Genomic DNA, 22,768 nt, shown 5'->3' on the forward strand with positions numbered 1-22,768 from the left:
TACAAATAGTGACAAGAAATTATTTTTATATCAGGAAAGTTCAGTAAGTTTATTTTGCCAAGTACTATAATTTTTTTCCAAGTATGTCACCACTTTTATTACTGGAAGGGGCATAAAACTGAAACACTGGCTCATCAGTGTTTCTGAAATGAATGGAAAATTTATTCTAAAATAGTATTATAGTCATTGTCAGCAAAGTCCTTGATTTAGGATGAAGCCTGATAATTCCAAAATGTTGTGGAGCTTTAAGATTTTTCTTTGAAAATATTTAAATTGCTCAGTGACTTGATAAGTCAATTTTTTTGGAAGAGGCATAACTATTCACCATTGAGTGGGTTTTCGGGTGTTTACCAGGGCAAAGAGCTTGGCAGCATGCTTATTTGACACTGTTAGCTTTGATTGTGAGGTCTTATGGTTAACAGCAGAATTCTGAACCTAAAATTGTTCAGTATAGGGTCCTGACTGGGCTCATTTCCATATCTGCTGTCAGCTACAGGTCAGTTCTACAGCTCTCCTGATTGTAGTTGGCCTTGCCTGAGATGGTTCTGCTCTGTTTCACATATCTTATCCTTCCGCAAACTAGTGTAGGCATGTCCTTTTCATGGTGAGGCACTCAATCACACAAGCACTTTTTAAGCCTCTGTTTGTGTCACATATGTCAATATCCCATTGGTCCAGAGCAGATCACATGACCCTGAGTCAAGGGGATGGAGCAGGATGCCTGCACAAAATGAAAGGGCACTGCAAATTTACGTGGGGTAGAGCAGGCAAATAGGCAAGAAGCATCAGGGTTATTAACGCAGTCAACCTACCACAATGTGTATTTCACCTAAAGTGTATAGACATCTAAAGCAAGGTTTAGGTTTGGAAAAAGGTTTAAAAAGAGACACTACATTTTTGTCTCCATGTCAGAAGAGTTCCTCGTTCTTAATTTTTTCTCCCTATAAATTTTAAATGAATAAATGCAAAACTATTCTACTAAAGTAAGTCAGAAAGTAGGTCTACTCCAGCCAAAACAAAAATCTTAACCTACAGCAGTAGACATAAATTTTGGATTCACCTCTCTATCTCTGTCACAAAGAGCTGTTCCGAATCTACAGGAATGCAAAGGACGGGGTGAGCAAATGGAGAAGCATGTGACATTTCTTGGGGGGAAAGAAGTTTTTTCTGAATCAAAACTTACCATGATTTATTTTTTTCGTATACTAAAAGGGTTTTTTCCCCCTAGAGAATGATATAGAGTAAATTATTTGGAATGATAAAGATAGAAAGCTTTCTCTAAAAGCAACTACAGAATTCTGTCCATGGACAAACTGAAAATACCACTGCAGTTAGGAAGCAAATATATTTGTCTCTGAGAAACAGAATTTAATGTCCTGTCTCTACAAAGTTAAACACAATGATTCAAAACCCTATAAATTCCATACATATGTGTTAGCATACGGTATTTGTTTTTCTCTTTCTGACTTACTTCACTCCGTATGACAGACTCTAGGTCCATCCACCTCACTACAAATAACTCAATTTCATTTCTTTTTATAGCTGAGTAATATTCCATTCTATATATGTGCCACATCTTCTTTATCCATAGCCACATAGCACAGGGAGATCAGCTCGGTGCTTTGTGACCACCTAGAGGGGTGGGATAGGGAGGGTGGGAGGGAGGGAGATGCAAGAGGGAAGAGATACGGGTATATATATATATATGTATAGCTGATTCATTTTGTTATAAAGCAGAAACTAACACACCATTGTAAAGCAATTATACTCCAATAAAGATGTGGAAAAGAAAGAAATAAAGGAACAAAATCATAAAAAAGAAAAAAAAACCTATAAAAATGACAGCTGAGGTGGAATGGGGAGTTTGGTCTGGATTAACCCGATTACTTGTCTTTATTCAGAAAAATTAGTGGATAATTGCCACTTGGTTTTCCTACTTAGGCAGTGTCAGAAAGCCAGAACAGAGGTTTTTAAAGATTAAGGAGATAGGAAGAGTTTGGGCTGCTCTAAATCCATCCCTCACATCCACAATCCAGCAGGCAGAAAGGAGGAAAATGGCGAGCCTCAGGACACACACCTGCACGCAGCGCTTCCATTTACTCCCTGTTAGCCAGAAGTTCATCAGAGAGACACACCTGGCAGTGAGGGAGGTTGGGAAATGTGGTCTCCATTCTGAACAGCCTATGCTCACATAAACTTTGGTAGCTCTATAACCACTGGAAAGAGGAAATGAATATTGGAGGAATATTGGGAGGTAAAACGGCAGCTGTTTCACAACAAGAATCTCTTCTGTGGGCCCTTGGTGCTGGAGAGTTCTTAAGCACTTCACCATTTAGTCATTCTCAGAAGTTATTCTCATCAACTCTACTGACTGAATCCAGAAATTGGACCTATTTCTACTCTCCATGTTCTTCCCACATTCTCTGAGCTCCCACCACCAGCCGGTGACGGGAACAGTGTCACAAAAGAAAAGAAAGCAGAATCTCAAAAGGGAACCTCTAAGTTTACCATAGTCCCTACCATTAACATGAGCCGAACAACATCATGCTTGATGATTCAGATAAGGTGGCCCCTCGACTCCGGACGTTCACAGCCTTAAACGGGAGTTGACAGCATGTGAGGCAAAATGTCTCGATCCACAACAGTTCAGGAGGTTAAGCTCTATAAGAAACAGTGAATTCAGATCAAAGCATCTTTGTATTACTCTGTGACCACTGACAGAGCCTCTTTCTCCTTCTTCCTCAGGATGGTTAAGGATTTTTCCAGAAGAGAGGGGCAGTATAAAACTTGGGGACGGTAGAATAAGAAAGGAAGGGTTACTGTTGTCTCACTTGCTGGGTATTGTATTCACAAAATTGCTGTTTTCCAAACATTGTTTTCATTTGATCCCAAAATCCAATCGAAGGCAAATGATGTGCTTTACTTGAAATTGTGTTTCTCACCCTGCTCCACATCCTTGGTCTTACCCAACATGCTATTTAGAAAATAGTGAAATAATAGGGTCCTATCTGGCAATCTAGAAATCCTAATGCTTAGGAGGGAAGCTAATAATGAGTGTTGGTCTACATTTGAATAGGTACTATGTGGTAGTTTTGGGTTTTTGTGAATTTTTTTTTTTCCCCGCAAGGAAGAAAGAACGAGGAAAAATGCCTGCTAACTTCGTGTCAATGAGAAATACATCTATAAGTGTGTACATTTCTTCCTAGCTTAGATTTAGTTCTCACTAGGCACATAAACCAGTGCAGACACCCGTGAATATAACCTTTTATCAAGCGTGGAGTGCAAACAAATGGACTCTTGGGCTATGGTACTGGGACGTTGTGCGTTTTATGTTGAGGGGGACAGCCATCCACGGGCCCTTGGACTTGAGGTGGTTAATGGGAATGAGAACCTCAAGCGCTGTTTTCTGCTTTTGTCTCCCACCCAGCTGTGAAGTTCGGGAGGATGTCCAAGAAGCAGAGGGACAGCCTGTATGCGGAGGTGCAGAAGCACCAGCAGCGGCTGCAAGAGCAGCGGCAGCAGCAGAGCGGGGAGGCGGAGGCCCTCGCCAGGGTGTACAGCAGCGGCGTCAGCAACGGCCTCAGCAGCCTGAACAGCGAGGCCAGTGGCACGTACGCCAACGGACACGTCATGGACCTGCCCAAGTCTGAGGGTTATTACAGCGTGGATTCCGGCCAGCCGTCCCCTGATCAGTCAGGACTTGACATGACTGGCATCAAACAGATAAAGCAAGAACCCATCTATGACCTCACATCCGTACCCAACTTGTTTACCTATAGTTCTTTCAACAACGGGCAGTTAGCACCAGGGATAACGATGACTGAAATCGGTAAGTGGAAATCTCCTTCCAGCTCATTTTTGGAAATTCTACTTTGAAATTGCCTTGGTCCTGTTTCGTAAGATCATTTTCTTAGGTCTAAGTTGAATTGCTTGCATTGATTGAACGGATTGATTTTAAAATATCATCTAATAACTGTCACTGTTCCCATGGCCCATAAAATTTATTTCAAGCAAAGGAAGAAAGTAGAAATCATAAATAGAAAGATGCTATCTGTAAAGAACAGATGCTATCTGTTGAATTTGGGTTCATCACTGAAGGGAAAATGTTATTGGTATAAACAAGAAAATTTCAGCAAGTATTCAAAGTGATGCTATTAAAAGTGAAATAGCTAAGGGATATAGAAGCAGTATGTAGTAACTGAATGAACAGGGCTCCAACTCTCCATCTAAGATAACTGGGGACAAACCTCAGTTTCCTTCTTTGTAAAGGCAGAGGGGTAGACCAGAAGACCTCTAAGGCTCTTGTAAATCTGAATTCAAGAATTCTACGTGGGAATAGAGTCTGAATTACTGGCAATAAAAAGAGTGTGGTCTGGAATGTTACAGAAGGGCAACAAATAAGCCCCTCTGAGCAGGGCAAGTCCCAGGCACAGTTGCATCGGTCGCAGACCCTCCTGCTTCTGCAACGTCCTTCTTAAGGAGTGGTCTTCAAGAGTGCACTCTCTCTTCTGACCTGTCGCAGCTTTGTTTTACCCTGTTAAGCTTAGGAGTCTGGTAACCGTCTAGTCGGTTGATTGTATTAACTAATTGCCGTAAAAATATGGATGTAGGTTTAACACATTACCCTCCTGGGTAACAGAGCTGCATGTTAACAGCGGCCCGGAGGAGCTAGCAGGCAGTGGTTACAGCAGGCGTCATGCAGTACTTAGTGCACAGGGGAAGCAGTGTGGAGCTCGGGAGTCCTTGAGGCTTCCTCACATCTTGCCCTGAGAGGTGGCAGAAAAGAGTGGTGAAGAACCAGGCTACCTGAATTCAGATCCTGGATCTGTCGCCTATTATTTGAGCTGAAGCAAGTTTCTCAATCCTGGTTTGCTCATCCTATTTTTTTTTTTTTCCCTCAAAAAATGTTAGCTCACAGATCACACAGTTGTTGTAAGAATTAAATGAGTCAATACTTGTAAAACAGAGCCATGTTTGGCACTCCGCAAGCGCTCAGTAACTCTGAGCTGTTCTCACTTGTCCACCACGTGTTCAATCACCTTCTCTGTCTAAACTGTGAGTAGGAGCCTAAAGCCTACGAGTGTTTTAAATAAAGTTGATGTGAACACATAACGAAGGACACGCCATATGTATCTTGGCTACTTCTACCATCTGGTTGAGGAAGAAGTGACGTGACACAGTTATAAAACCTGAAACGTTATTTTTCTCTCTTAGCAATTCAGCCTGTGGCAGGGAGTAAAGAAGTGGTTGACATAGCACCTGTGACGACATCCACAACTGAGAGACATAGAAAACTACACATCAGCTCTAATAACAAAAATATTCATTATGTTGCTCTCCTTAACCTGTGACTATGTCGCAGGCACTTCACACACATTTAATTTTCACAAGCATCTTACATGATAAGTAAAACTGTTACTCCCATTTTACAGATGTGGAAACAGAGGCTCAGAGATGTCTCATGACCTGCCCAGGGTCCTTTGGTTACTAAATGATAGAGCCAACTTCCATCCCAGGCTGTCTGATTCTGGAGTCCTTGTGCTTATCCATTATCCTGCTACTTGCTATGGGCTTAGTATTCACAAACTGCGTTGTCAATCAATAGGGGACAATCTGTTTAAGTGGAGTCACTAGGTCTTTCCAAAAGGACATGTTAAAAGGGAAAGGAAATAGGCACCATTTTTTGCTTTTATCTTACTTAGTATCTAAGTTCCTGAGTTTGCTATTGATTGGGAACACATGTTTAAAACATACTGAAACAAAAACAATTGTTGGGCGATCTGATCCATACCCAAAAAGGAAAGACTTCTAAGAATGCAGAAATCACAATTTCTTTGTGATTTAGAATCAGTAGGAGGTATTACAGAAAGAGAACTACAGCCAGAAACATGAAGTTCAAGTAACCCTACCCAGGTCATTCTCCTCCTGGCCTTGAGTCTATTCCTCTATGAACGAGAGAAACTCCAAATGCATCCAGATTTTCTACACAGACATTGACCCCAAAATGAACTAGCATTTATTTTTGTTACTTATTTCAAGATACTATTAGTCTTTAGAGATCTCTAGATCTGCCTTAAATTTTGGAGGTTTCTTCCATCAGACTTTTAGGGATGCAATTAGGCTGTCCTCCTAGTGCTCTCAAATTTAGCAGTCACCTAAGCCTAAGTATTGCCTTGGTTCCCATTTCGTTAAAACGGCAATGCCATCTAGTGGACACAAACTCCTCCGAATGTCGAATGGAGGTACCTGTAAGAGCCACAACAATGAGATGCACTATGCTTTCCTGCACCATCCAAAAAACTGCCACTCATTTCACTAAAGCACTAAGTCCATAACAGTCTAATTGGGCAGGAGGGCATCAGTGGTGTAGTACAGAAGTTAAGAACTTTGGTTCTGGAGTCGGACTGCCTGAGTTCAAAACCTCATTGTTCCTTTTCCCTCAGGCAGTTTACCTAACCTGAGTCTCAGTTGTAAACCTGAGATAATAATAATCGCTACCTGTGAGTGTGGATTAAATGAGTTAATATTTGAAAATTCTTAGAACACCTTCTGTCATGCATAAGCCTCATCATTATTATTATTATCAATATAATTGATATTATAATGGTATTAATCTCATTATTACTTAATAACATTCTTGGTCATTACCTAATTACCTGTTATTGAGCCTCTAATGGTGCCTAGCAATATTCAACTCTTATAACAACCCTATTATGCCTGTTATATAATTATTCGTATATCCATTTTACAGATGAAAACATTGAGGCTCAGAAGTTATAAAACTTGTTAAAAGCAAAGTAAGCATGTGAACCCAGGTCAAAGTAACATCAAAACTATATTAGTTAAAATAGTTAAAAACTATTTTAACTATATTTCTTCCCATCAAACAAAGGGAGCCCCTCACAAGTTAATGGCATTCCCACAACAAGACTTGCTTGGTGTTTGCTGCCTACCTGACGTCCTACTGGGAGCTACAAAGGAGCTTACAGAGAGTGCACGCTGACATTTTGACTTGAGTTGATTAACAAGGATCTATACTAATCTGGCTGGTGACAAGTTGTCATAGAAAGAAGCCTGTGCTGACAAAATAGAAAATGTGGGGAATTCCCTGGCGGTCAGTGGTTAGCACTTGGTGCTTTCTCTGCCAGCGCCCAGGTTCCATCCCTGGTCAGGGAACTAAGATTCCACAAGCCACACTGCGCGACCAAAAAATAAAATAAAACCATTAAAAAAAAAAAAGGAAAAAAAGAAAATGTGATCTTAGCCACATTCTGACTGGGTGAATTGAAGGCTATATCACACGAGATAATTTTTTAACATCACTCTTGGCTGCTAGAAGTACTGATCTGCTTCCTCTCGTTTCTGAGAGAAAAATGAAATTGTACAACCAGATCATGATTCTGATTGGGCCATTGTAAAAGCAGATTTAAAAAAAAAAACAGTTTTTGGATTAGCCCATACAGAATACAGTCTTACAGTTTTGAAATTTTAATAAAAATGCATGTTTAAGAACCATAAAACAATACTAGCAACAGCATGCAGATCCCAAAAAGTCAATTAGTTGAGTGTTATGAGTCAGGAATATTCCCCCTAAAGAACCAAACTTGTCTTTCTAAAAGTGCACCAAAGGAACTACAGACTTCTAGGTTCAGGAACCCTAATAATAATACCGTATGGATAGACAGAAACAGAAAATCCCTTCATGCACATTAGCCAATTTAAGCCTCCTACCAGTGCCTTCAGGTGGGAAGTGAAGAAATCATCCCATTGTGCAGATGAAGAAATTAAGGGTCAGAAAGAGTGAGTGATTTTCCCAGGCACAGAGTTAGTTAAGTGGTAAAGCTTAAGTTCTTATGTAGCTCATTCTACTACTCTACACTTCCAGGCATTCTTTCAAAAACATACTCTTTTTTTTTTTTTTTAACATCTTTATTGGAGTATAATTGCTTTACAATGGTCTGTTAGTTTCTGCTTTATAACAAAGTGAATCAGCTATACATATACATATACCCCCATATCCCCTCCCTCTTGCGCCTCCCTCCCACCCTCCCCATCCCACCCCTCTAGGTGGTCACAGAGCACCAAGCTGACCTCCCTGTGCTATGCGGCTGCTTCCCACTAGCTAGCTAGTTGACGTTTGGGAGTGTGTGCCAGGCACTCAAGGCAAGGAGAACACGGTTCCTGTCCTCACCGTCTAGGAAGCAGGCATGAAAATAAATAACTGCAGTTCAACGCCATGTATTCTAAATCCTGAGCATGACGATACCACAAACTCTCCTGCAGGTGAGGAAGATGGGGGGTATTGCTTACTCTGTGCCACAGCTCTTATCAGGAATGTTTTATTCCCATAGTCTTGGGACTCGAAAAGAAAATGTGGGTAAGCAAAGAGAAAAACATGAAACATTTCCAGAATAATATGCTTGGGTTTCTCAAAATCCCATAGGACAAAACACCATAAAATAAGAGAAGGGCAAAAGTAAGCTGCAAATTAATATTTAGGCATCAAGTTTAACTGGGTTTAGCAGGAGTTTTACTTCAAGCTGGCATGGTGGAGGTGTTGTATCTTTGCAAATAAAATTTTGCCGTGGTTGGTGGCAGGGAAAGGAAGCTGGCTATAGGAAGACTGGCAAGCAAGCAGAGAAAGAAAATGGAAGGTCGTGTTTTTGCTCCCCCACTATAGCCCTCAGATGGGTTGGAGGATTCTGCAGGACTAATACTCTTAATGAAAGCTCATTTAAGCTCCAAGATGATTGACAGTGTATCCATGAGGTACCAGACAACAAGACAATTCAAACAGCCAAACAACATGCTTTTAAAAACAGGGAAAAAATCCATCAAATTAGTTTCAGTGCTAAGGGGATAGATTGCCTTTTACAAACATTATCTGAGTTTGCTGTTCAGTAATTTTCTCTCCAGATAAAGACAATGAAATGTGAATTCATTGATCCCTCCTGTGTAATCTTAAATGTAGATTTACTTTCATATTCCTTTTGTGGTCTATTTATGGAGCCTGGAATTTTAAACATCAAAAATAGAAATAAACCTCTTTTTTTTTTAGCAAATTCATCTATTACAGAAGCTGAGTATTAATAGAGGAGATTACAAAAAGGGATTAGCCTAAAGGTGATCTAATCCCTGTAATGTACTATTTTTTTCATCAAGGCTACGTGGACACATAGAAGGTATTTTTAGTGCTGTTTTTTGGGGGGAAATTCTGTAAAAGTTGGTGGTGTTTCAGTTGTTATTTATTAAGAACCCCAAGCAGGTGCTATGGTCATAAGGCAGCAGCTTCAATGACATACGCTTTTACAGGTAAATATTTTACAACTGCTTAAACCTATTAAGCATATTCAACTACTCAGAAATGGTGCAGAGAATAGAATTTAACTCCAGCTATGTATTTCCTATGTCCTCTGGTGACACCTTTATCAAATACAGGTAGGCATTCAATTTAGGAGCAAGTGCCTAGTAAGTCATTAAAATGAACAAAAGTAGACTAAACTAATGAGAAAAATCATTCAAGCAGTAAGGGACATGAAAATCCAGTGTCTTAGTTCTTTCTTTCTTGCCTTGAGGGAAGACATCTTGTGAACTTCCATTGTCATCTGACACCCCTGTCACCTTTACCCAAACACAGGTCCTATGCAGGCAGTTTAGGGAAAGGACATTCAAATTGGGACTCCTGATGGCTAGTTCACATACTAGCCATGTGAACTTGTTCAAAATTAGTTCAGCTTTCTGGAGCTCAGTCTCTTCATCTGAAAAATAAGGCAGATGGGCTCAATGACTTTGGAGGATTATGGTTCTCCCAACTCCTGGTGGGAGCTTTGGCCATGTGCACAAATATTCCCTTTGTTACAGCCACTTCCCAATGAGAAGGGCAGGGTAGTGGAGAGGAGGGGAGGGGACTTACAGGCAACTAGGCAATCCTGACCGATGCTGAAACAATTGTCTCAAGGAGTAGGACCACACTTGGGAATTTCCATGGGGTGGAATGACCCTGTCAACTATAAAGTTAATAACCACAGTCACATCAGAAATGTGCACCAGCCTCTTCTCTTCATCCACGCTCCTAAAAAAAAAATGAACATCAAGGACAACCAGGAGCTGATCAGTGAGAGGCTGGTGGCCAATCTCAAACCATCCCTAGTTCATGTACAAAGTAAAGAGTGAGCCGCTGTATGGATACTTCAGGGCAAATCGACCCGTCCTCTCTGGCCCACTTCAACCTGACCACCTCCCCAAACCCCTGTTGAAAGAAAAAGGGGGACAAAACAATAAAGATATGGTCTTGACTGAGCCCCAGGCCTACCCAGATCACCTTGGTCACTTGAGAGGGATTTACCTGACTCCTCTGAAATTTTCATACTACCTTGTTCTCTGCTTCCCATAGACTACATCCCAAGAGGCTGCTTATTTCCAGAATCCTGTCTTCTATCTCAAAAAAAAAAAAAAAGGAATTGCCCAAGTGTGGGGACTGGGCTAATCAATTCAATTTGTCACACTTCTGGGATCTTTGCCATGGTCACAACTATAGTATTAACTAGTCCATGGCCACGAAATATTCTGGAGCATCCTGGGACAGAGGACACTGTAGTTCTTCCCTAGAGTCATTCAAATCCATATCTTTCTAGATATCCTTTAACAACCTGAAAAAGATGTCTTAACTCACCTAGTAATATGTTGTAGTCACTCTACTGTCGTGCTCAGTGCAATGATTCTCCACAACTGGAATAAATGGCATAATGTATACAAAAGCACTTTGTGACCAGCAAGGCTCTAAACATATATAAGCATGATTTACATCATAAGCAATACACACATATATGCTCAGTTGAAGTACTTATAAACCTGCATATCTATTTATAGTACCTGTATGCAGATTAACCAATATATGCTTGTACCTCTGTCAGTACAGCTTTCCTTATGTGCTAGCATTCACTGGATTAGGTAAATCTTTTAAATCACCTTTTCTATTTTGAGTTGAAATTGTGCAAAACTGATCTTCCTCTGTACACTTCCCCTGGAGATACTAGTTTGGGATTAATTTTTGACTCAGAATTCAGAACGTCCTAAGAAGAGTCTAAAATCCACCAACCAAAAAAAAAAAAAAATGCTATTGGGAAGCTATTGGAAAACCAATTCCAATTTATGCACTCAGTTTCCATAGCCATAGTAGATATGAAATATTCTGCAGTAAGGAAGAGGGAAGGAGATTTCATGAGGTTCTACCTATGACTTATTGAAGGAGGGAATGTTTATGCTTATAAGACAATCTCTGAAACAGCCCCACTGTTGACTAGTATTTCCCGCATTGCAAGCTTGACACTTACTCTTAGAAAGAGCTCTGAATCACTTTTCACTGACTGGGGTGAATAGGTACTGCTTTAGCCACATTTTCAAACACCTATTTTGGGAAGAGCTGGTTGGGGTTAAAATGCCACATAGGCTATGGGACACAGAAATGTCAATTGATGGCCAGGTTGATGGAGCTTGATACACTTTGGTTTTCATTACCATGTTATACAACCAACTTAACAGGCTCTCTCTGCCAACCAGTACAGGATTTATTTCTGTGATACTTACAAATGTGGGGAAACCTGTTGGAAATGTTTCTAGCTGGAAAGACTTTTTGTTTATTTTATTTTAGGATGTAAGCTATAGATAAGGATATATGATGATATACCCTTACTACTGAGAAGAAGAAATTTATTATTTAAATCTGAGCCCTATTTATGCAGACTATTGTGGAACTGCTATTTGGTTTTCAGACAGGTTTGTTCCAGGAACATTTGGTGCTAGACTATTTAGAAAACACTTATTTTAAAGCATTAGTCAATTAAATGTATTATTTAAGCAATCATTACTTTTAAAAATTTAGATTAAATGTTTGAAAATGTAAAAATTGCCTCCAAAGATTTCTCCTGAATTAGTTCTTCCTAAAGGTCAGAATTATATTGGCTACATTTCCAAAAGGGGGTAAGGTTGGGGAGGGATTGCTTCTGTCTAAATTAACGGTCAATCCATATGTCAACAAAATCCAAATAGTAAAGGTCAATCCTAATGATGGCCGTGAGCAATTTCCGTAATTAGGTTTTCATCATCTGTGACCCGCTAAGTGTCCTTTGGGTAATGTGTGGAGGTGTACTTTTTAAAAGAGAGTAGGGAAATATTTTCACGGGCTCTAGATTATCTTGTTTTTGTTTGTTCTAAGACACTTCAAGTACTTTTAAGACTGTGAGCTGTACTCTCACCTTCTGTAACTCTGCAAGACTTCTCCCTCCTGAGTCAAAAGGAAGAGAAATTCCTATTTAGCCCCTTAGACTCAAGTCGCCATGCTTTTACACAGCCCTTAGAAAATATCACTGCTACCAAATCTTTCTATGGATAGAAAATCAAACCCAAAGAAACTAAGACTTTAAAATGTTAAGTGACTTCCCAAAGGGCATGAAATAAAAGGCTCAATGGGTTCATATTGGCCTCCTCCATCCTACAAGCTGCTTTCCTTAAAACTCACCAATTCTAAGGCATTGAAGTATGTTGATCTTTTCTGATTGTTCTGTGAAGGAGGTCCTTTACTATGAAAGTTAGCTTCAAAAGGTAATGTTTTTATAATATATTCTTAATTTTCTTAGCTAGTTTGAAGAAAGGGAACTGTAATTTCCCCAAAACTAGACATGCACTATTGCAATGAAACAAAACACTTGTGATCCAAGACAGCTTTCCATTATTAAATTATTAAGAAGGCACCCTCGTAGATAGTTAATTTGTTTTGCTGTGTATGATGTTTTTTCCTTTGGATATACTCTGCTTAAATACAAATGCCCTATGGATTATTTCAGTTTTTCTTTCTGCTTTAGTTTCCGTTTTCTTACTTCCTATTAAAATGCTCTCACCTGAACTTCCTGAAATTTGATAATATTTGTTCATTCCATCCTTTCCCAGATATTATTACTTGTAGTATTAATCTGATTTTTTTCACTGTTTTTCTCTGTGTTCATATTTTATTGAGTTGTGTTTTATCACATTTTCATCATTTTTATAGTTAATAACAATCTTATATTCTGTTAATGTATTTTTCTGAAGCACTTTAAGAACATTTTGGTTCAGATCTACACGAAGTAAAAATCAGTTATGCCATTCTCTGATGTAATAATTGGCAATAGAATTTGTTTGAAAAGGAGACCAGAAGCTTTCCTAATTCACTGGTAAGAGAGTAATGAGTGGTTGGACATTGAAACTGAGCCAACAAATAAGTTATGGGTTCTTTATGGCCCTAAATTCTTCTTTAAAAAATTTGAAGAACTTAAATGCTGAAAATATTACCTCCCTATTGAAGCTATGGATCACTAATAGATGGCTGTTTTAAGCTTAAATATTGATGTTTTTATGCTGGGAGCACAATTCTATTTATGCCCCGAAAATAATCATCTCTAAATAGAGATTAGAAAAACCAGAAAGTTCTCGAAAGTAACATTGTCCTCTCTGACAGTCATCTATTCCACACTAACCAGCAGACTTGTTCTATTTAATGACCGAAAACTTATAAAACTGGTAGTCTGTTGTCAAAAAGACAAAATGCACACTTGGTTAAATGTTTCACCTTTAAACCAATTGTTCTAATATATTAGAGTTACTGCCTCAGAGTGTGGATTCTGAGGAATCTTGATATTCTGAAAACCTAATGCAGGCACTTAAAACTTGCCTTGAGCAAGTCCATAGAGATATCCTGCCATTAATTCAAAGCGAATCCCCTAAGAATTCCCCTTTCACACTAGTAGTATAAACTAAACAGAGAATTGAGCAGTTCTCTAGATCCTTAAGGCAAGTGATAAATTAAAAATTCATTAATCATTTTGATTGAGGCTGAGATATAGTATTATAAGAAGAATACTTCCAAGTTTAAAAAAAAAATCCCTTATGGAGGAAAATGAATAGGGGGTATAGTTCACCAAGAAGAAACCGTCCTTTCTCATGAGGAAAAAAAAAAAAAGGGAGGGGGAGGAGAAAGAATTAGGGACTTCAGATGCAGCCCCCTCTAGTGCTATATATAGCTTTGAGTCTCAGCTTTCTCGCCTTGATACAGTTGGGCCACGGGTGCTCTTGGTAATAACACTGAAAGCAGCAGTTTTTAAAGATATACTCAACTTTCCCGGCTCCCAGGATGTGGGATTCTAATGAAACCACCCGTGCAATCCGTGTCTGAGACACTGTAGCCTTTGGAGAGCGCCATTTGCTGAAATGTCTAGTGAGAGCTAAAATAAGCCCCTTTGGTGGAAAAAACCCGCTGAGTGGTTGAAATCAGAGCTGCAGAAGGTCACTTGCTATTTTAGTAGCTGCAAGCTGGTCCACATTTTATAACATTACAGTTATAAACAAGAAATTGTCACCTTACTTGTCAGTTTACTTACTTTTCACCAAAATAAGCAGATGTAGCCTTTTTTCTACATAGTACTAGGCAATTTAGATGACTTCTTTCCAGACTTTGCTTTTCTATATGAATTAATACTTAACAAAATTTATTTTTCATGTATTTCTTTAATATTACTTCAAAATATTATTTTTACACAATTAATTTACACAAAATATTATTAATATTTACACATATCATGTACATCTCAACCACCTGTAAATACCTTAAGGAGGGACTTCCTTCCTACTTCTTTGATTTATTCCACAGATCACAGTGATGATTGATGAGGATCACAGTGGGGGGAGGGAGCCAAAGTTTCAGAGAGAGACAGGAGACCCGACTAATTTCTGGAATTATTTAGATACAGTCCATTTGGAAATGAAGGAAGGAGGTTAGTTCCAGCCCCAGGGTTCTACAATTTTTGCACACACTATTGAGAATTGCCATCAATTTTATTCCAGTTTTCCCTTCAAAAATTTAATTTCTCTCTTCTTATTGCCTGTCATAAGTGGATTTAAGATTACCGCTAAAGCTTCTAGGGAAGTGTAACAATTTTAACAATATTTTTCAATATTTTTCATCAAAAATTATAAAGTATATTTGCCTATATCAATTATTTTTTAAACCTCTTTATTGAGATATAATCGACATACAAAAATCTGTCTGTATTTAATGTTTACAACTTAATGAGTTTGGAGATAAGTATACACTCATGAAACCATCACCACAACCTATGCCAAAAACATATCTCTATATCAATTATTTCAAAGATTTCTAGGATTATTCTTTCATTTGAATCACATGTTGTCATGTCTATCTCATGAAGTTACAAATTCTATTAATTAGTTATAAGTCTTGGGTTCCAATAAGCCTTCCTTCAAGAATAGTATAACGGTCAAAGTCTAAAAATAAAACAGCAATTTTATGGGGAAAAAAGAGATGCAAGAGAAAGTGAGAGCAGGATATTTTTCATGAAATTAACAAACAGAAAATAAGGATCACGGACTTACTATTAACCTATAATTACACACCCAGTTTTCCCTTGCCAGCATCAGTGTTTGCATTTCCCCTCATCATGATTGAGAAGGAATGACTGGACTGAGTATATAAAATTGTTTTTCTCATTCATTGATGTTGTTTTATTAACTATCAAACAACCCACATACTCTTAGTGAAATGGACAAAGCTCTGTCTCACTGATACATACAGAATCTTAAATACTGAGGAGATATAGCTGCATTTTCAGGTCCACTTAAGAAATCTCTAGCCTCATCCCTGGTCTCAGGAAAAGGAGAGTGGAGAGTCCATGGGCGTCACCTCTGAAGGTGGTAGAATTTCCCATTATTCAGTCATCGGGGCCATATTTCTTTTGCACCCATTATCCCAGCACAGTGCGTTCTGACTCCTTCTTCAACATGTGCTTTCTGCAGCCCAAGCTGGTTAAAGGATCCGACCAAAACTGGGCTCTGAGAAGCAACTGCAATCCAAATCAGGGAAACGGATGAAGGGTGTGCGATTGCCCAGAAAGATTCCATATCCCCTGCTCTTTTACCTCAGTCTTTTTGTCTGGACTTTCTCATGTGGTTGGTCCCTAGAGATGACAGCGTTTACTATTACCTTTTCTATTTTTCCAGGCAAGGACTCTTGAAAGTTCCTTTGGCTCCCAGCATGAACTTTGCATACTGTATTCATTGTCTCTCCCTTTTGTCCCTTCTTTTTAAGTCCTTCTCCCCTTTTCACAACTGCAGACTCTCAGTCCAAGCAGACCATCTCCTCTGATGTTCATGCATCTTTCTAATCGACAGAATGAGCCTTCAGGCCTTGCTCCCGAGGGACCAAGTCTAGCTTTACTGTGTGGTGTATTGACCCCCCGGCCTGAGCCTTGAGAGGGTCAAGTCGGTTTTTGCACGTGGCTCACCTTTGCACTGCAGACCTGTGAAAGGAAGTGGAGAAGGATCACTCCTGCTACTGCTGCTACTGTGTCTTAGCTTTCATTGATATATGTCTTATGTCAAAAAGAGATCTGCCTTTTACTTCTCACCACAAGGGTATGGGAAATAATTGCCCATGTTTAATGTTAAAGCCATCGTGAGTGCTTAGGTTTTAAGATCATCAAACAAAGGGTCAGTCTTAGCTTTCTAAAATCCTTTGTCAAATAAAGCGGAAAACGAGTGGACGAATGGATGGATGGATATTTTCAACATTATCTTTACTAACTCAACATTGGCTGAGTACCTACTATATTTAATTCACACACACACACACACACACACACACACACACCCTGCTGGTCCTATGCCTCCTCCTTCAGAATTCTCCTGAATCTAGCCCCTCCACTCTGTCTCTGTCATTCTCACCTGTTCTAGAAGCTCCTCATATCTTGTCTGTATTTTTCACAACAGCCTGATTAATCTCACTTACTCCTTAATGCCATCTCGTCTTCTTTGCCATGGCCAGTGTCACCCTTTTAAAACAAAAAACTGACCATGTCACTCTCCTGCTTCACAGCTTCCACTAGCTCTTAATCGCCTACAAGGTAAAATCCAAACTCCATGGCCATGCTTACGCAGCTGTTGCATCTCCAATCACAGTGTCTATCCCTAGTCCCTTCCTCCCCATCTCTTCAATGCACTCTGTATTGCAAACACTACAGACTTTTTGCTGGAAAAGACAGAGCTGATTTCAACACCATTTGTTAGCTCTGTAAAAATGGGTCTAAAGTCACTCACTCTTTCTGAACCTCACTTTTTTCCTCAAAGGGAAATTGTTTGTAAAAGGTAAGGATTGTAAAGATGTAAAGTTTAATGTCAGCAGTTATCTAGCTCAGAGCTAGTTTTCTCTCTGTGCCCTTTCATCATCCCCTCTGCCTAAGGTCCGTCTTTCTCTTCATGTGACAAATTCCTGCTCAGACCCAGGTCAACAGGCATCTTCTCTGTGGATAGTTTTCTGCCTTCCTCAGACTGAGTTAGTTACTTTCTTCTTTGGGCTTCCACAATAGCTCAGGGCATTTGTTACGTCATGATATGACATGATATTATTATAAGATCCTTTTAAGAAAAGAAAATGTCTGTTTTTAAACTCTGTACCTTAACTTGGTATATAATAGCTTCTCAAAAAGTATTTGTGAACATGTGAATGAATATATGAAGGCACTATGCTGGGTTCTGCAGTCCACCTCTTGAAGAACTCACAATCTGGAAGGGTGTAGAAACATCCATTCAAATAAGCACAGTGGGAGTCTGACTGGAATAAAGGTTCAGTTGGGGGTGGAATTAAAGTGTAATGGCAGCTGGCCCTTCTATGTGAGGACACAGGGAAGCAGGGAAGCCTTCTCCAGGAATGGCCATCTGAGCTGAGTCCTAATGCATCCATGTGGATTTAACTTTCAATTTTGCTTAATCTGCCCACATGTTTATTACGTCCACTCCTCATACCCCATAGAACCCTAAACTTTGGTGGCAGAAGGCCAGGGAATTCTTAAACCTTGGCCAGCAATTCTCAGGAGATATTGTAAAGGAACAGATAAAAAAAGTTTTTCATAGTGCAATTTTGAGTGCAATTGTAATTTTGCTTATAAACCCTGAAGCCTGTAAATTACTGACAAATCGGTATATCTTTGAAAATGAAAACAGACTACACCAAGAAGATAAAGGTTTGAAAACTGTAGAGCCATAAAAATCTTATGTTTTCATTATATACCTACTGAGGAATAGATATTTTTTTTAAGAGTCTAAGTAATTAGACTGCCCAAATGAAATTGAAAAATGATGAACCATGACATACCAATCTATTTTAATATGCTGTATAGAATATTTCCTGCCCTTTTTTACAACATAGGAGGATGTTCAATAAATTTTTGAATATAGGATTTTTTAAAGAAAGGATTTTTATAGCATGATAAGCAATGAAAGTCTAGAAATGCTCAATGCTGAATCCAATAGAGCATAGCCATAATCATAAGTTAGCATTTTGTAGCATCTTCTACATCCATCAGTTTATAGTTCTGATTGAACAACTCTAATAAATATTGAAATATCCTCCTTCAGTAGCACTGATTCCAAAATTAAATAGCTCTGTTTCATCTCCACTGGGTGGTCAGATTCCTTTCCCTGATGAAAAACTATGTAGAACGTCCTAATAATGACAATCGTGGCTACCATTTATTCAGTGTTTATAATGGGCCAGGCAATGGACATATGAGATTTTTTATTTCGAAGGTTCATTAGAAGCTTAAGCTTACATTTTTTATTCTCTACATTACTAAAACTCAGTTTATTTCCCTCCATATATACCAGAAGCTTAGCAAGGTAAAAAAAGGAAACGGCACCTAAGCGCTGCTTTGAGGATTATCCTGGAGAAATGAGATATTGCTATTTAGAAAGAACAGAAATCGCATTTATAATGGCGCCCCCTGAAACACAAGAAAAACTCCATTTCTATATGAGCCAAGAGCAGTTACCGGGCAGAAAATTTGGTCACCTTCATTCTACTCACATCCCACTTACAGAATTCCTGAGTACAGAATTCCAAGATGTCACCTTCACGTGTTCAAATAGCAGAGGGGGGATTATGAGGGGACCTTCTGCCAGCTCTATCCAACTTCGGGGGACTCACTGCAGGTTGTTAAGGAGAGCTCTTATGTCTGGTTCTATCACTCAACTTCCATACCTCGAAACCCAAAATAATCGATATTTAAGATACAGTACTAAATACAACCCATTTGGAATAAATGGCCCCCCAAGATTGATTGTGCTACATTTTTTATGAATAAAACCATTTGCTCTTTTTTAACTTTTTCAGGGAAACATTTTATCTTATGAAAAATTTGAAAGAAGAATATAAGGGCCCTCATGACCCAGCTTCAAAATTATCACCTCATGAGTCCATATCATTTCATCTCCCTCTCACATTATTTATGGAAGATATCTACATGGTTCCAAAGTCAAATCTACAAAAATAATACCATCAGAGAAGTCTGGCTTCTATCCCTGTGCCCCCATTCTCTTCTCTTTCCTCTATAGAAAACTATTTTTTTAGATTATTGTTTAATCCTCCCTTTTTAAAATATAAGCAAAACATTTATATTTCAATTCCTCCTTTCTGAGATAGATAAACACTGGGGATCTAGTGATTTTCCAAATATTTTAAAGTTTTAGGAGTTTACACTGACTGTTACAGTGTGACAAGTGTTACAAGATTGTGAGTGGACTTTCAGGCCAAAAATCAAGAAACATGGTACATGGTAATTTGTATTTATTTTAAAAATAAATATCTATTTGAACACTTTACAACTTTAAGACCCCAGTTTTGTGACCAAAAAGAGGAGGAAAAGGCAGTTAATTTTGATTAAAAGACTGAAAATTGAAAAAAGCAATAAAGAGTTTGTCTGGAGATTTTCAAATAGATAGTAATGTTAAAGACATGCTCATACAATTGGAGTATCTCCAAAAGGCATTCCTACAGGAAACACATTAACAGCAGGTTTCTTTCCGCAGAGTGGGATTTTATTCACAAACCCTCAAATTGATATTCTTTCTCATAGATCGAATTGCACAGAACATCATTAAGTCCCATCTGGAGACATGTCAATACACCATGGAGGAGCTACACCAGCTGGCGTGGCAGATCCACACGTATGAAGAAATTAAAGCGTATCAAAGCAAGGTACTCTGGGAAACTACAGGAAAGTTTTTCTGTGATTTCTCTGTTTCTGGCTTTTTCAGCCTCTGCACTGTTGACATTTCAGACTGGACAATTCTTTGCTGTAAGGATCGCCCTGTACATTGGAGGATGTTTAGCATCATCCTTGGTCTCTACCCACTGGGTGCCAGTAGCATCCGCTCACTCATAGCTGTGACAACCCAAATGTCTCCAGATGTTGTCAGATGTTCACTGGGGGGCAAAACGACCCCGACTGAAAGCCACTGCCCTATTTGAGTGACAGGGGAGACTGTGCCCACATCAGGTGATCTTAGGACATCTCATAGTGGTTTCTTGCAGCCAGGCAAGGAATAGGAGCAATTGAAAAAGTCATAGCAGGAATAATAGCTGCAAACTTACTTACACTACAAAGATACGCAACAAAGCATTCTGAATGTTTTTTCTTGCCCTACATGTTTAAAAAGGACCAAAGGAAAAAGGGACAACTCACCCTACATTTTTACTGTTATTATTTTGATTATTTTTGTGTCCGTTAGAGAAGGTTTTAAGAGAAGGAATTTGTTGCTGTTTTTGTTGTTGTTGTTTTGACTCACATTAATTTTCTACAGGATTGAGATCCATAATCACAAAACCTACCAGTAAATGAAATTTTAATAAAATATATAAATGTATCTATATCTAAATATATGACTACAACATACTGATTTTTCTCCAGTGGAATAATTAAATGTTACCACTTTTATATGAATAAGGAGACAAAAGCATAGGTATTGTTATGGTCAATAAAAAACAGAATTAACACATAACTTGGATTTACGTTTCCCATTCCAAAGAAAATAACCCAAGGATCAAAATACATTTCCAGGGTTCTATATTACTTAATAGAGTGATTTGATTTGATGTCTTTTCCCTTGAAATTTTTTTTGTACCAAATAGCAGTCTCCATAAGTTCTGGGAAAAGAACACAACATAAAAATATTACAGACTTAGTGTCTGTCAGGTACACGTGGAAATAAGTTTATGGAAGCCTGTGAATGAAATTGCTATTCCTCAGTGTAAGAGTTTGATTTTACAAAATAGACTAAGAGCTTGAGTTTGTTTAGGTGAGGAGAAGGAGGCAAAATAATAAACTATAAATGCCTATCTTTTTGTACTGTTGCAATATTTCCATTATTTCAGCCTCATTACTTTGATAATTGTGGTGTATCAAGGTTCAAACAGGTCAAAGCAATATCTTAGAAAATATTGCCTCTCTTCTAAAGGTGGGTAAATTCCTACCGTGGACCCCAAGTGACAGGTAAGCGCCAGTTAGGGCAACCTTGAGTATTTCACTGAGTCTCCAAGTTGTTCTTTGCTCCATGTACATTCTGTGTTTTCTCTCTTGAAGTCCAGGGAAGCTCTGTGGCAGCAATGCGCCATCCAGATCACTCACGCCATCCAGTATGTGGTAGAGTTTGCAAAGCGAATAACGGGCTTCATGGAACTCTGTCAAAATGATCAGATCCTACTTCTGAAGTCAGGTAAGCAAGAAGATTCATGGGGGGCCTACTTTAGACCAGGATGTGGTTGACCCTTAGCTTGCTGTTTGTTAGTTCTAGAAAATCCTCCATCCAACATGTAGCTCATTTTTACCACCCACGCTGTCAGCCAACTCCCAAAGGAAACTCTCAGTAATAAAAATGCCCTGATAGTCATTCAGTTCCCCTTTGAAGTCAAATACAATTTTGCTTATTGAAAGTGGAGCTATTAATTGTGGAGGTTGAGATACCCAGCTTGACAGGCAGTGCTAGTAATTAGTGTGTCAAGGTGGCTGAATTGCTGAGCTGGCTCTAAAATGTACTACTTGCCTTCTGTTGGGGGGAAAAAAATCCAGGCTAGCTGAGCTCTGCCTCTGTGGTCATTTCCAATCATTTTAATGAGGATAGCCTGCAGCCAGAATACACCGGGAGAAACTCACTCTGCTCTAATCCTTCCTCCCACTTCTCCCTCACACTCTCTGACACACGCACAGTCACTTAGGAAGCAACTCAGGAAACTTTGCACATGATTGACCTTGCAGCTGCCATTATCCAAACAGGAAAAAAATGTATTTATCTTTTTTGGCCCCCTTTGAAAATAGAAAATAAGAACCACTATGGTGTTCATGTGAACCTTCATGGTCCTGGGCTATAGCAAATAATAATAACATAATTTATATATATGCAATAACATACATATATATGTTTATGTTTACCTGTGACATCTCTTTTAATCTCATGTGCTCAGTAATTATTTCCATCGTATAGAAGAGGAAGCAAAGATTCAGGGCAGTGAAGGGCTGTGTTCAATACCACATAGCCAGTATCTGGCAAAGCTGGCTTATTTTTAATTAATTTTTATTGGAGTATAGTTGCTTTACAATGTTGTGTTAGTTTCTACTGTACAAAAAGAGGTGTGGAGAAAAGCTGCCTTTTGAACTTGAGCCAAATAAAATAATTATTCTAAGTTGCTGCTGCTTCTTTACCAAATGATTAAAGTTGGTGCAAATCTTGACTCAAACATTAACTTGATGTATTAGTTGCTGGATAAAAACAATCCCAAAACTTAGTTCAAACAATGATAATCATTTATTTTGCTTCCAAAGCTACAGTTTGAGCAGGGCTTAGCAAGGGATGGCTTGTGGTGTTCACTGAGGCAACTTGACTGAGGGCAGGA

At 38.9% G+C, this 22,768-nt stretch overlaps 1 protein-coding gene across 1 annotated transcript in view; it reads left to right on the top strand.

Annotated features, from left to right (window-relative positions):
- The window catches only part of RORB (RAR related orphan receptor B), a 191,536-nt gene that overhangs the window by 152,015 nt on the left and 16,753 nt on the right, over positions 1–22,768 (top strand). Inside the window, exons 4-6 of the mRNA XM_007182274.2 lie at positions 3,428–3,829; positions 19,956–20,077; positions 21,462–21,594. Of these exons, the coding sequence (XP_007182336.1) occupies positions 3,428–3,829; positions 19,956–20,077; positions 21,462–21,594 (657 nt within the window). The remainder of the gene's footprint in view (positions 1–3,427; positions 3,830–19,955; positions 20,078–21,461; positions 21,595–22,768) is intronic.

This window comes from Balaenoptera acutorostrata, chromosome 6 (genome assembly GCF_949987535.1).
Source record: "Balaenoptera acutorostrata chromosome 6, mBalAcu1.1, whole genome shotgun sequence".
In the NCBI taxonomy this organism is placed as follows: domain Eukaryota; kingdom Metazoa; phylum Chordata; class Mammalia; order Artiodactyla; family Balaenopteridae; genus Balaenoptera; species Balaenoptera acutorostrata.